Raw genomic sequence first — 13346 nt, 5'->3', positions numbered from 1 at the left:
TCTTTAAACGTGTACATGGCACTGCAACACAATTTCCTCATGGGGACAATAAAGTCAGTAAAGTAACAAAATCCAGGTAGAATCAGGAATTCCCAAGGGCAGCTGTATAGGCCCCTTACTTTTTTCAATCTTTACTAACGACATGCCACTGGCTTTGAGTAAAGCGTCTATGTATGCAGATGACTCAACACTATACATGTCAGCTACCACATCGACTGAAATGACGGCAACACTTAACAAAAGCTGCAGTCAGTTTCATAATGGGTGGCAAGGAATAAGTTAGTCTTAAATATTAAAAAAACTAAAAGCATTGTATTTGCTAAAAATCATTCACTAAACCTCAACTAAATGTTTTTATGAATAATGTGGTAATTGATCAAGTTGAAGCCACTAAACTGCTTGGAGTAACCCTGGATTGCAAACTGTCATGGTCAAAACATATTGATACAACAGTAACTAAGATGGGGAGAAGTCTGTCCATAATAAAGCGTTGCTCTGCATTCTTAACAGCACTATCAACAAGGCAGGTCCTATGGGCCCTAGTTTTGGACTACTGTTCAGTCCTGTGGTCAGGTGCCACAAAGAGGGACTTAGGAAAATTGCAATTGGCTCAGAACAGGGCAGCACAGCTGGCCCTTGGATGGACACGGAGAGCTAACATTAATAATATGCATGTCAATCTCTCCTGGCTCAAAGTGGAGGAGAGATTGACTTCATCACTACTTGTATTTGTGAGAGGTATTGACATGTTGAATGCATGGAGCTGTCTGTTTGAACTACTGGCACACAGCTCGGACACCCATGCATGCCCCACAAGACATGCCACCAGAGGTCTCTTCACAGTCCCCAAGTCCAGAACAGACTATGGGAGGCGCACAGTACTACATAGAGCCATGACTACATGGAACTCTATTCCACATCAAGTAACTCATGCAAGCAGTAAAATTATATTAGAAAAACATAAAAATACACCTTGTGGAACAGCGGGGACTGTGAAGCAACACCAACAGGCACAGACGCATGCATACAAACACACAATAACATACGCTCTATACACACACGTACACATGGATTTTGTGTTGTAGATATGTGGTAGTAGGGGCCTGAGGGCAAACGCTTAATATGTTGTGAAATCTGTTGTAAATGTATTGTAATGTTTTACAAAATGTAAAATTGCCTTAATTTTGCTGAACCCCTGGAAGAGTAGCTGCTGCCTATAATACAAATAACTCCTTCTGTTGAGTTCCCCTTCCTGACTGAGTTTCTACAAGCTTTGTCTTAACCTGAAGGTCAGCTGTGTCTGTGCAGAGAATCAGTAATGACTTACCAATACACTGCAGGGAGACTGCTTGTAATGAGCAGTAGGGACTGCAGGAGGAAATTACATCATGAGAGTCATATAAAGGTTTACAGAAGCAATACTGTATAAAAAAAAGAAAATTCAATACATGAAGACTATTTTTATTTATTCCCCACCACTCAAAAAAGGTATTTTGTATTTTTAAATGTTGGTATATTTACTCCGTAAAAAAGGTTGGATTGAATGAGATGTATTCATGTTCTCGTCACCTGCTGGTTAGCTGCCCCTGTAGAAGGGAATGAGGGTCAAAGCCTGACAGCTTCATATAGCCATCAAAGGCCAAGGAGCTTGGGTTTCTTTGTGAGAACCGAACATAGGACCCACTTGGAAACAGAGATAGGTATGGTCAGCCCCGCAAATATTATTTATGTTATGTACAAAATGTTCAACACAGAATATAATATACTCTTCTGTACAAGTGATCAGACTGCTAAACAGCAATCACTAACACAGAGAGGCTGCTGTCCACATGGAGACAAAATCACTGGCCACTTTAAACACTGCCACTTTAAATAATGTCACTTTAATAATGTTTACATATATTACATTATTCATATCATATGCATATACGGTATTTTATACCATCTATTGCACCTTGCCTATGCCGCTCGGCCATTGCTCATCCATATATTTATGTACATATTCTCATTCACCCCTTTTAGATTTGTGTGTATTAGGTAGTTGTTGGGGAATTGTTAGATTACTTGTTAGATATTACCGCACTGTCGGAAACAAGACGCACAAGCATTTCATTACACTTGCATTAACATCTGCTAACCATGTGTATGTGACCAATAAGATTTGATTTGAAAGTGATCACAGTTGATACTCTATGACATGTACAGTATGTGATCCTATTTCTCCTGGTGACCCACCTGCTGTATCCAATCTGCTGACAGGTGGCCCTGCCAATGTTGTCATTCCAGTTATCAGCACACACTGGCTTCCACATCTGACTGTCTGATGAGTAACTCTGCAGCACAGAACCAGACCCATGAAGGCGTACTGGAAAGTAGAGACTGATGTTAAAACAACGTTCAGTTCAGGGAGAAAAGCATGAAGACAAAAATCATACAATTAACCATAGCAAAGTGTGAACAACCCCATATCTACATTCATTTTAACAGTGGGTTCCTGAACACAGCGTCGGTCAACAGCACACTGTAAGTATACTCAGCAAAAAAAGAAACGTCCTCTCACTGTCAACTGCGTTTATTTTCAGCAAACTTAACGTGTAAATATTTGTATGAACATAACAAGATTCAACAACTGAGACATAAACGGAACAAGTTCCACAGACATGTAACGAACAGAAATGGAAAAATGTGTCCCTGAACAAAGGGGGGGTCAAAATCAAAAGTAACAGCCAGTTTCTGGTGTGGCCACCAGCTGCATTAAGTACTGCAGAGCATCTCCTCCTCATGGACTGCACCAGATTTGGCAGTTCTTGCTGTGAGATGTTACCCCACTCTTCCACCAAGGCACCTGCAAGTTCCCAGACATTTCTGGGGGGAATGGCCCATGCTCTCACCCTCCGATCCAACAGGTCCCAGATGTGCTCATGAGATCTGGGCTCGTCGCTGGCCATGGCAGAACACTGACATTCCTGTCTTGCAAGAAATCATGCACAGAACAAGCGGTATGGCTGGTGGCATTGTCATGCTGGAGAGTCATGTCAGGATGAGCCTGCAGGAAGGGTACCACATGAGGGAGGAGGATGTCTTCCCTGTAACGCACAGCGTTGAGTATGCCTGCAATGACAACCTTCTCAGTCTGATGACGCTGTGACATACCGCCCCAGACCATGACAGACCCTCCACCTCCAAATTGATCTCGCTCCAGAGTACAGGCCTTGGTGTAATGCTCATTCCTTCGACGACAAACACGAATCCGACCATCACCCCTGGTGAGACAAAACCGCAACTCGTCAGTGAAGAGCACTATTTACCAGTCCTGTCTGGTCCAGTGACGGTGGGTTTATGCCCATAGGCGACGTTGTTGCCGGTGATGTCTGGTGAGGACCTGCCTTACAACAGGCCTACAAGCCCTCAGTCCAGTATCTCTCAGCTTATTGCGGACAGTCTGAGCACAGATGGAGGGATTGTGCGTTCCTGGTGTAACTCGGGCAGTTGTTGTTGCCATCCTGTACCTGTCCCGCAGGTGTGATATTCGGATGTACCGATCCTGTGCAGGTGTTGTTACACGTGGTCTACCACTGCGAGGACGATCAGCTGTCCGTCCTGTCTCCCTGTAGCGCTGTCTTAGGCGTCTCACAGTACGGACATTGCAATTTACTGCCCTGGCCACATCTGCAGTCCTCATGCCTCCTTGCAGCATGCCTAAGGCACGTTCACGCAGATGAGCAGGGACCCTGGCCATTTTTCTTTTGGTGTTTTCCAGAGTCAGTAGAAGGCATCTTTAGTGTCCTAATTCTTCATAACTGGGACCTTAATTGCCTACCGTCTGTAAGCTGTTCGTGTCTTAACGACCGTTCCACAGGTGCATGTTCATTAATTGTTTATGGTTCATTGAACAAGCATGGGAAACAGTGTTTAAACCCTTTACAATGAAGGTCTGTGGAGTTATTTGGATTTTTACAAATTATCTTTGAAAGACAGGGTCCTGAAAAAGGGACATTTCTTTTTTTGCTGAGTTTATAATGATAAACATGATTGAGTGGAGACATACGGCACTGTGACTCATCTTCTCCTCCTGGACAGTCTCTGATGCCATCACACCACTGAGAGGCATTCAGACACACACCTCCCTCGCTACAGGACCTCCCCAACACACACTGGTAGGACACTGTGGACACACACACACACAAGACAGGGCATCACAGCTCTGACCATGACTATAAGGTTACTCTTCTTGGCCTTTTCAATGATTAAGAACTACTTGGTCGTTTTTCCTTTGCTTCCAGATACACCTATAAACTACATAGACAACTGTGTATTTGGATAGCAAGATGAATTCGCAAGTTGAATTTGCTTATGTCATCTAGTCTTTTCATAAAAAGCATATAAATAATGTCAACATTATTAATATGTCAGCTTATGTCAACAGCATCAATGGAGATACGGTATGAGAGGAGACTGTACGTACAGAAATACCAAACCAACGCTCCGGCTGCCCCAAGGAGAACTAAGACACTTAGGATTAAGGCCACAATACATTTACAGCGACTTTTCTTCACCACTGAAAGAGATTAGAAACAAAACAACACTTAAAATACACTTAAAATAAAAACAACTAGAGGCTCTCTTGTTCTACATTTTAACATAGAACTCTCAACCCAAGACCAAGATATTTACATATCATTTGACCATTGGTTACTTTTGACACCCTGGAAACATGGAAAGGCTTGTTTTTGCATTTGTGTGGATTCAGATGTTGACTGCTACTAAGTGAAACAGTACTACTTAACACGCTATACAGTGCCTTCAGAAAGTATTCACACCCCTTGACTTATTCAACATTTTGTTGTGTTACAGCCTGAATTACAAATGGATTAAATTGTTTTTGTTTTCTCACCCATCTACACACAATATCCCATAATGAGAGTGAAAACATGTTTTTAGACATTTTTACAAATGTATTGAAAATGAAATACAGTAATATATAAATTACATACGTATTCGCACCCCTTTGTCAATACATGTTATAATCACCTTTGGCTGCGATTACAGCTGAGTCTTTCCGGTTAAGTCTCGAGGACAGGGTTTCCCAAATTCGGTCCTCTTGACCACAAGGGGTGAATATTTTGGTTTTTGCTCTAGCACTACACAGCTGACTGAAAAAAATCAACTAATCATCAAACTTTGCTGTGTAGTTTTAGGGCAAAAACCAAAACGTGCTTACCTTTGGGAAACACTGCTCTAAGAGCTTTGCACACCTGGATTGTACAATGTTTGCACAATATTATTACAAAAATATGTCAAGCTCTGTCAAGTTGGTTATTGATCATTGCTAGACAGCCATTTTCAAGTCTTGCCATAGATTTTCAAGCTGTTTTAAGTCAAAACTGTAACTAGGCCACTCAGGAACATTCAATGTCATCTTGGTAAGCAATTTGTGTTTTCATTATTGTCCTGCTGAAAGGTGAATTTGCCCACCAGTGTCTGCTGGAAAGCTGACTGAACCAGGTTTATTTACATTTTAGTCATTTAGCAGATGCTCTTATCCAGAGCAACTTACAGTAGTGAATGCATACATTTCATACATTTATTTTCTTCCTTTCCATACTGGTCCCCCGTGGGAATCAAACCCACAACCCTGGCATTGCAAACACCATGCTCTACCAACTGAGCCACACGGGACCGTTTATCTGTATTATTTTGTGCTTAGCTCTGTTCCGTTTCTTTTTATCCTTAAAAAAAACTCCCTCGTCATTGCCGATGACAAGCATACCCACCACCATGCTTGAAAATATGAACAATGGTACTCAGAAATGTGTTGTGTTGGATTTGCCCCAAACATAACATTTTGTATTTAGGACATAAAGTTAATTTCTTTGCACATATTTTGCTTTTTTACTTTAGTACCTTATTGCAAACAGGATCCATGTTTTTGGAATATTTTTATTCTGTACAGGCTTCTTTCTTTTCACTCTGTCATTTATGTTAGTATTGTAGAGTAACTACAATGTTGATCCATCCTTAATTTTCTCCTATCACAGCCATTCAATTCTGTAACTGCTTTAAAGTCACCACTTTCCTAATGGTGAAGTGCCTGAGCGGTTTCCTTCCTCTCCGGCAACGGAGTTAGGAAGGATGCCTGTATCTTTGCAGTGACTGATACACCATCCAAAAAGTAATTAATAACTTCACCATGCTCAAAGTGATAATCAATGTTTGCTTTTTTTGTGTACCCTATACCAACAGGTGCCCTTCTTTGCAAGGCATTGGAAAACCTGTATGGTCTTTGTGTTTGAAATTCACTGCTCGACTGACTGGCTGTCCCCATAGGATAACCTTTTTGGTTCCAGGTAGAACTCTTTTGGGTTCTATGTAGAACCCTCTGTGAAAAGTGTTCTACATGGAAACCAAAATAGTAACCAAAAAGGGTTCTTCAAAGGGTTCTCCTATGGGGACAGCCAAATAACCCTTATTGGTTCCAGAGTGTAAACCTAATTGCATGTGTGAGGCACAGATATGAGGTAGTCATTCAAAAGTCCATGCAACTTAGTATGTGACTTGTTAAGCAAATGATTACTCCTGAAATTATTTAGGCTTGCCATAACAAAGGGGTTGAATATGTTTTGACTCAAGACATTTCAGCTTTCTATTTTAATGAATTTTAAAACATTTCTAAAAACATAATTCCAATCTGACATTATGGGGTTTTGTGTGTAGGCCAGTGCCACAAGATCTCATGTAATACATTTTAAATTCAGGCTGCAACACAACAAAATGTAGAAAAAGTCAATGGGTGTGAATACTTTCTGAAGGCACTGTAAACCTTATAATAGCATATGACAAAACAGAGATTAAGACAAGACATCTCATGGCAAAACAGATATGAAGACCAAATGGAACACCTCAAAGCTGCTCAGACAATGTTTTATAATAAACAATAGAATGCAAAAAACGACAGTGTATGAAACGTATACTGCAGATATATTGGCATTGTTTATCAACTGAGGAATATCAGCAGAAGGGTAAATACTGTACCTTTTCGTACTGGGACAGGATGTGGAAATCCAGTGGTGAGCGTGTGGTGGGTGTTGATGGTCTGAGGGGTGTTCTGAGGGTAAATAGAGAGGGGGACGTTGGGCATCTGCGGGTCAGAAGTGTTTGCAGGGGGTCTTCCCTCAGCTCCCTCACCCTCTTGAAATCCATAGTTCACATACTGGGGACCTGGTGTCTGGGGAAAGCGGAGAGGAGAATTTAATTACAATGAGAGAAATCCATGCATTATTTGATACATTGGAGCAATTTGACTTGGTAACATACAGTACACATTAGAACAGAAGTGTCATGTTTATCATGTAATTACCAATAAACTTCAATGATTGGTATTTCAATGTACTGTATGTAGCTGTCCATTTCCCATAGGTAATACAAAATTAGAATCCGACAGATCTACACAGCATTCGGGAAAGCATCCCCTTCCCTTTTTCCACACTTTGTTACGTTACAGCCATATTAAAAAATATGTTAAATAAAAAATGTCCCTCATCAATTTACACGCTACCCTATAATGACAAAGCAGGTTTTTAGACACATTTGCACACAAAATAAAAAATAAAAAATAAAAAAACACAAATACCTTATTTACATAAGCATTCAGACCCTTTGCTATGAGACTCAAAATTGTGCTCAGGTGCATCCTGTTTCCATTGAACATCCTTGAGATGTGTCTACAACTTGACTGGAGTCCACCTATGGTAAATCCAATTGATTGGACATGATTTGGAAAGGCACACACCTGTCTATGTAAGGTCCCACAGTTGACAGCGCATGTCATTTTAAAAACTAAGCCATGAGGTTGAAGGAATTGTCCATAGAGCTCCGAAACTGGATTGTGTCAAGTCACAGATCAGGAATGGTACAAAAAAATGTCTGCAGCATTGAAGGTCCCCAAGAACACAGTGCCCTACATCATTCTTAAATGTAAGAAGTTTGGAACCACCAAGACGCTCCTAGAGCTGGCCGACTGGCCAAAGTGAGCAATCAGGGGAAAAAGACCTTGGTCAGGGAGGTGACCAAGAACCCAATGGTCACTTTGACAGAGCTCCATAGTTTCTCTGTGGAGATGGTTGTCCTTCTGGAAGGTTTTCCCATCTCTGCAGCACTCCACCAATCAAGCCTTTTATGGTAGAGTGACCAGCCAGAAGCCACACCTAGCAAAAGACACATGACAGCCCACTTGGAGTTTGCTAAGAGGCACCTAAAGGACTCTTAGACCATGAGAAACAAGATTCTCTGGTCTGATGAAACCAAGATTGAACTCTTTGGCCTGAATGCCAAGCAGAACATCTGGAGGAAACCTGGTACCATCCCTATGGTGAAGCATGGTGGTGACAGCATGCTGTGGGGATGATTTTCAGTGGCAGGGACTGGGAGACTAGACAGGATCGAGGGAAAGATATCCTTGATGAAAACCTGCTCCAGAGTGCTCAGAACCTCAGGCTGGGGCAAAGGTTCACCTTCAAACAAGATAATGACCCAAAGCACACAGCCAAGACAATGCAGGAGTTGCTTCGGGACAAGTCTCTGAATGTCCTTGAGTGGCCCAGCCAGAGCCCGGACTTCAACCCAATCGAAAATCTCTGGAGAGACCTGAAAATAGCTGTGCAGCAACGCTCCCAATCCAACCTGACAGAGCTTGAGAAGATCAACAGCATCCTCCCAGAAACCCTAGACCCACTCCAATTCTAATAACGTCCCAACAGATCCACAGAATACGCAATCTCAATCGCAGTCCACAGCGCCCTTTCCCACCTGGACAAAAGGAACACTTATGTGAGAACGATAGTCATTGACTACAGCTCAGCGTTCAACACCATAGTACTCACAAAGCTCATCACTAAGCTAAGGACCCTGAAGGGCCGCCCCCAGGTGGTAAGGGTAGGCAACAACACGTCTGCCATGCTGATCCTCAACACTGGGGCCCCTCAGGGATGTGTACTTAGTCCCCTACTGTACTCCCTGTTCACCCACGACTGCGTGGCCAATCACGACTCCAACACTATCATTTAAGTTTGCTGACGACAGAAGTGGGAGGCCTGATCACCGACAATGATGAGATGGCCTATAGGGAGGAGGTCAGAGGACAACAACCTCTCCCTCAATGTGAGCAAGACAAAGGAGCTGATCATGGACTACAGGAAAAGGCGGGCCGAACAGGCCCTCATTAACATCAGCAGGGCTGTAGTGGAGCGGGTAGAGTTTCAAGTTACTTGGTGTCCACATCACCAACAAACTATCATGGTCCAAACACACCAAGATAGTCATGAAGAGGGCACAACAAAACCTATTCCCTCTCAGGAGACTGAAAAGATTTGGCATGGGTCCCCAGATCCTCAAAAAGTTTTATAGCTGCACCATTGAGAGCATCCTGACCGGTTGCATCACCGCCTGGTATGCAACTGCTCGGCATCTGACCGTAAGGCGCTACAGAAGGTACATCACTGGGGCCAAGCTTCCTGCCATACAGGACCTATATAATATGCGGTGTAAGAGGAAAACCCATAAAATTGTCTACGACTCCAATCACCCAAGTCATAGACTGTTTTCTCTGCTATCGCACGGCAAGCGGTGCCGGAGCGCCAATTCTAGGACCAAAAGGCTCCTTAACAGATTCTACCCCCAAGCTATAAGACTGCTGAACAATTAATCAAATGACCATTTGACTATTACATTGACCCCCCTCCATTTGTTTTGTACATTGCTGCTATTCGCTGTTTATTACCTATGCATAGTCCCTTCACACCTACCTACATGTACAAATTACCTCAACTAACCTGTACCCCAGCACAGTGACTTGGTACCAGTACCCCTTGTGCAGTTGAAGTCAGAAGTTTATATACACTTAGGTTGGAGTCATTAAAACTTGTTTTCAACCTCTCCACAAATTTCTTGTTAACAAACTATAGTTTGGAAAGTTGGTTAGGATATCTACTTTGTGCATGACACAAGTAATTTTTCCAACAATTGTTTACAGACAGATTATTTCATTTATAATTCACTGTATCACAATTCCAGTGGGTCAGAAGTTTACATACACTAAGTTGACTGTGCCTTTAAACCGCATGGAATATTCCAGAAAATGATGTCATGAAACCCTGTATAAAGTCTGTTGACATTTAGTGGAAGCCATAGGTATTGCAATCTGGGATGAATTTTTATACCCAAAGACTTGCATTGGAAAGGCCTGTGATCTCCACCAAAAATGATTTCCGGATGGATTTTCCTCGGGTTGTTGCCTGCCATATCAATTCTGTTATACTCACAGACATTATTTTAACAGTTTTAGAAACTTCAAAGTATTTTCTATCTAATTATACTAGTTAGCTAGCTTCTGGGCCTGAGTAAGAGGCAGTTTATTTTGGGCACATCAGTCAGGCAGAAATTCAATATACTGCCCCCTAGCCCTAAGAAGATAGGCTAATTGACATCATTTGAGTCAATTGAAGGTGTACCTGGGGATATATTTCAAGCCTACCTTCAAACTCAGTGCCTCTTTTTCATGGGAAAATCAAAGAAATCAGCCAAGACCTCAGAAAAAAATTGTAGACCTCCACAAGTCTGGTTCATCCTTGGGAGCAATTTCCAAACACCTGAAGGTAACATGTTCATCTGTACAAACAATAGTACGCAAGTATAAACACCATGAGTCCACGCAGCCGTCATACCGCTCAAGAAGGAGAGACGTTCTGTCTCCTAGAGATTAACGTACTTTGGTGCGAAAAGTGCAAATCAATCCCAGAACAACAGCAAAGGACCCTGTGAAGATGCTGGAGGAAACAGCTACAAAAGTATCTATATCCACAGTAAAACGAGACCTATATTGACATAACCTGAAATGCCGCTCAGCAAGGAAGAAGCCACTGCTCCAAAACCACCATAAAAAAGCCAGACTACGGTTTGCAACTGCACATGGGGACAAAGATTATACTTTTTGGAGAAATGTCCTCTGGTCTGATGAAACAAAAATAGAACTGTTTGGCCATAATGACCATCGTTATGTTTGGAGGAAAAAGGGAGACGCTTGCAAGCCGAAGAACACCATCCCAACCGTGAAGCACGGGGGTGGCAGCATCATGTTGTGGGGGTGCTTTGCTGCAGGAGGGACTGGTGCACTTCACAAAATAGATGACATCATGAGGCAGGAAAATTATGTGGATATATTGAAGCAACATCTCAAGACATCAGTCAGGAAGTTAAAACTTGGTCGCAAATGGATCTTCCAAATGGACAATGACCCCAGGTATACTTCCAAAGTTGTGGCAAAATGGCTTAAGGACAACAAAGTCAAGGTATTGGAGTGGTCATCACAAAGCCCTGAGCTCAATCCCATAGAAAATTTGTGGGCAGAATTGAAAAAGCGTGTGCAAGCAAGGAGGCCTACAAACCTGACCCAGTTACACCAGCTCTGTCAGGAGGAATGGGCCAAAATTCACCCAAGTTATTGTGGGATGCTTGTGGAAGGCTTCCCGAAACATTTGACCCAAGTTAAACAATTTAACGGCAATGTTACCAAATACTAATTGAGTGTATGTAAACTTCTGACCCACTGGGAATGTGATGAAAGAAATTTAAGCTGAACTCAGTAATTCTCTTTAATATTATTCTGACATTTCACATTATTAAATAAAGTGGTGATCCTAACTGACTTAAGACAGGGCATTTTTACTCTGATTAAATGTCAGGAATTGTGAAAAACTGAGTTTAAATGTATTTGGCTAAGTTGTATGTAAATTTCCAACTTCAACTGTATACAGCCTCGTTATGGCCACTTAAAGATTTTTTTTTTACTTTAGCTTATTTGGTAAATATTTTCTTAAAATCTTCTTGAACTGCACTGTTGGTTAAGGGCTTGTAAGTAAGCATTTCACGGTAAGGTCTACACTTGTTGTATTTGGCACATGTGACAAATAAAGTTTGATTTGATCTGCAGAGAAGAATGGGAGAAACTCCCAAACACAGGTGTGCCAAGCTTGTAGCGTCATACCCAAGAAGTCTTGAGGCTGTTATCGCTGCCAAATGTGCTTCAACAAAGTACTGAGTAAAGGGTCTGAATACTTATTTAAATTTGATATTTCCTATTTTTATATAAATTTGCAAAAACTTCTAAACCTGTTTTTGCTTTGTCATTATGGGGTATTGTGTGTAGATTGATTGATTGGAAAAAAATATATTTAATACATTTTACAATAAGGCTGGAAACTAACAAAATGTGGAAAAAGTCAAAGGGTCTGAAAACTTTCCCAATGCACTGTATAACTGAAGTTACCTGGTTATTGTTCATGTCGACACCACTTTCAATATTCCGATGAGATATTATCAAATCTGAAAAAGGTTGAAGAAACTTTTTAGCCACAGTAAAACATTTTTTTATCAAGTTAATACAACAACAACGTCATATAAATGTACAGCAAAGCTTTGTAAAACAGTTTTTTTATATAGTAGATTCAATTTGAGTTTTTACCTTTTTCCTTTACCAGATTTACCTTGGATTAGTTCAACTGTTGCTTTTGAACACTGATTTGACGTCCTTTCTTCTTATTCTCTCTTCCTCTAACTCAGTCCATTCTCTCTTTACTCCTTGCAATAAACAGCCATGACCACACCTTAGCTTGTGTGAACAGTCTGACCTGTAGGGCGGTACAAGTTTTAAAGCTGTAACAACAAATCAAATCAAATCAAAATGTATTGGTCACATACACATGGTTAGCATATGTTAATGTGAGTGTAGCGAAATGCTTGTGCTTCTAGTTCCAACAGTGCAGTAATATCTAACAAGTAATCTAACAATTCCCAACCACTACCTAATACACACAAATCTAAAGGGGTGCATGAGAATATGTACATATAAATATATGGATGAGTGATCGCCGAGCGGCATAGGCAAGGTGCAGTAGATGGTATAAAATACAGTATATACATGTCATATGAGTAATGTAAGATATGTAAACATTATTACCAAGTGGCATTATTTAGAGTGGCATTGTTTAAAGTGACTAATGATCCATTTATTAAAGTGTCCAATGATTTGGGTCTCAATGTAGGCAGCAGCCTCTCTGAGTTAGTGATTGCTGTTTAGCAGTCTGATGGCCTTAAGATACAAGCTGTTTTTCAGTCTCTCGGTCCCAGCTTTGATGCACCTGTATTGACCTCGCCTTCTGCATGATAGCGGGGTGAATCGGCAGTGGCTTGGGTGGTTGTTGTCCTTGATGATCTTTATGGCCTTCCTGTGACATCAGGTGCTGTAGGTGACATGGAGGGCAGGTAATTTGCCCCCGGTGATGCGTTGTGCAGAC

The 13346-nt window shown here is 41.5% G+C and overlaps 1 protein-coding gene across 3 annotated transcripts in view; it reads right to left on the bottom strand.

Moving 5' to 3' along the window:
* Positions 1–13346, bottom strand: part of LOC115148918 (transmembrane protease serine 2) — a 38945-nt gene that overhangs the window by 10169 nt on the left and 15430 nt on the right. For 2 of the 3 annotated variants that reach the window (XM_029691229.1, XM_029691230.1), the window contains exons 2-9: positions 12515–12680; positions 12320–12375; positions 7033–7225; positions 4466–4558; positions 4049–4165; positions 2236–2365; positions 1570–1683; positions 1328–1368 (exon numbers count right to left, since the gene is read on the bottom strand). In XM_029691229.1, coding sequence (XP_029547089.1) covers positions 1328–1368; positions 1570–1683; positions 2236–2365; positions 4049–4165; positions 4466–4558; positions 7033–7225; positions 12320–12334 — 703 coding nt within the window. In that variant the 5' untranslated portion in view covers positions 12335–12375; positions 12515–12680. The remainder of the gene's footprint in view (positions 1–1327; positions 1369–1569; positions 1684–2235; positions 2366–4048; positions 4166–4465; positions 4559–7032; positions 7226–12319; positions 12376–12514; positions 12681–13346) is intronic. The other variant, XM_029691231.1, reaches the window with a different exon arrangement.

Source organism: Salmo trutta, chromosome 15, assembly GCF_901001165.1.
Source record: "Salmo trutta chromosome 15, fSalTru1.1, whole genome shotgun sequence".
Lineage (NCBI taxonomy): Eukaryota > Metazoa > Chordata > Actinopteri > Salmoniformes > Salmonidae > Salmo > Salmo trutta.
Note: the sequence above shows the minus strand (reverse complement) of the source record. Positions and strands in the feature narration are given on the sequence as shown.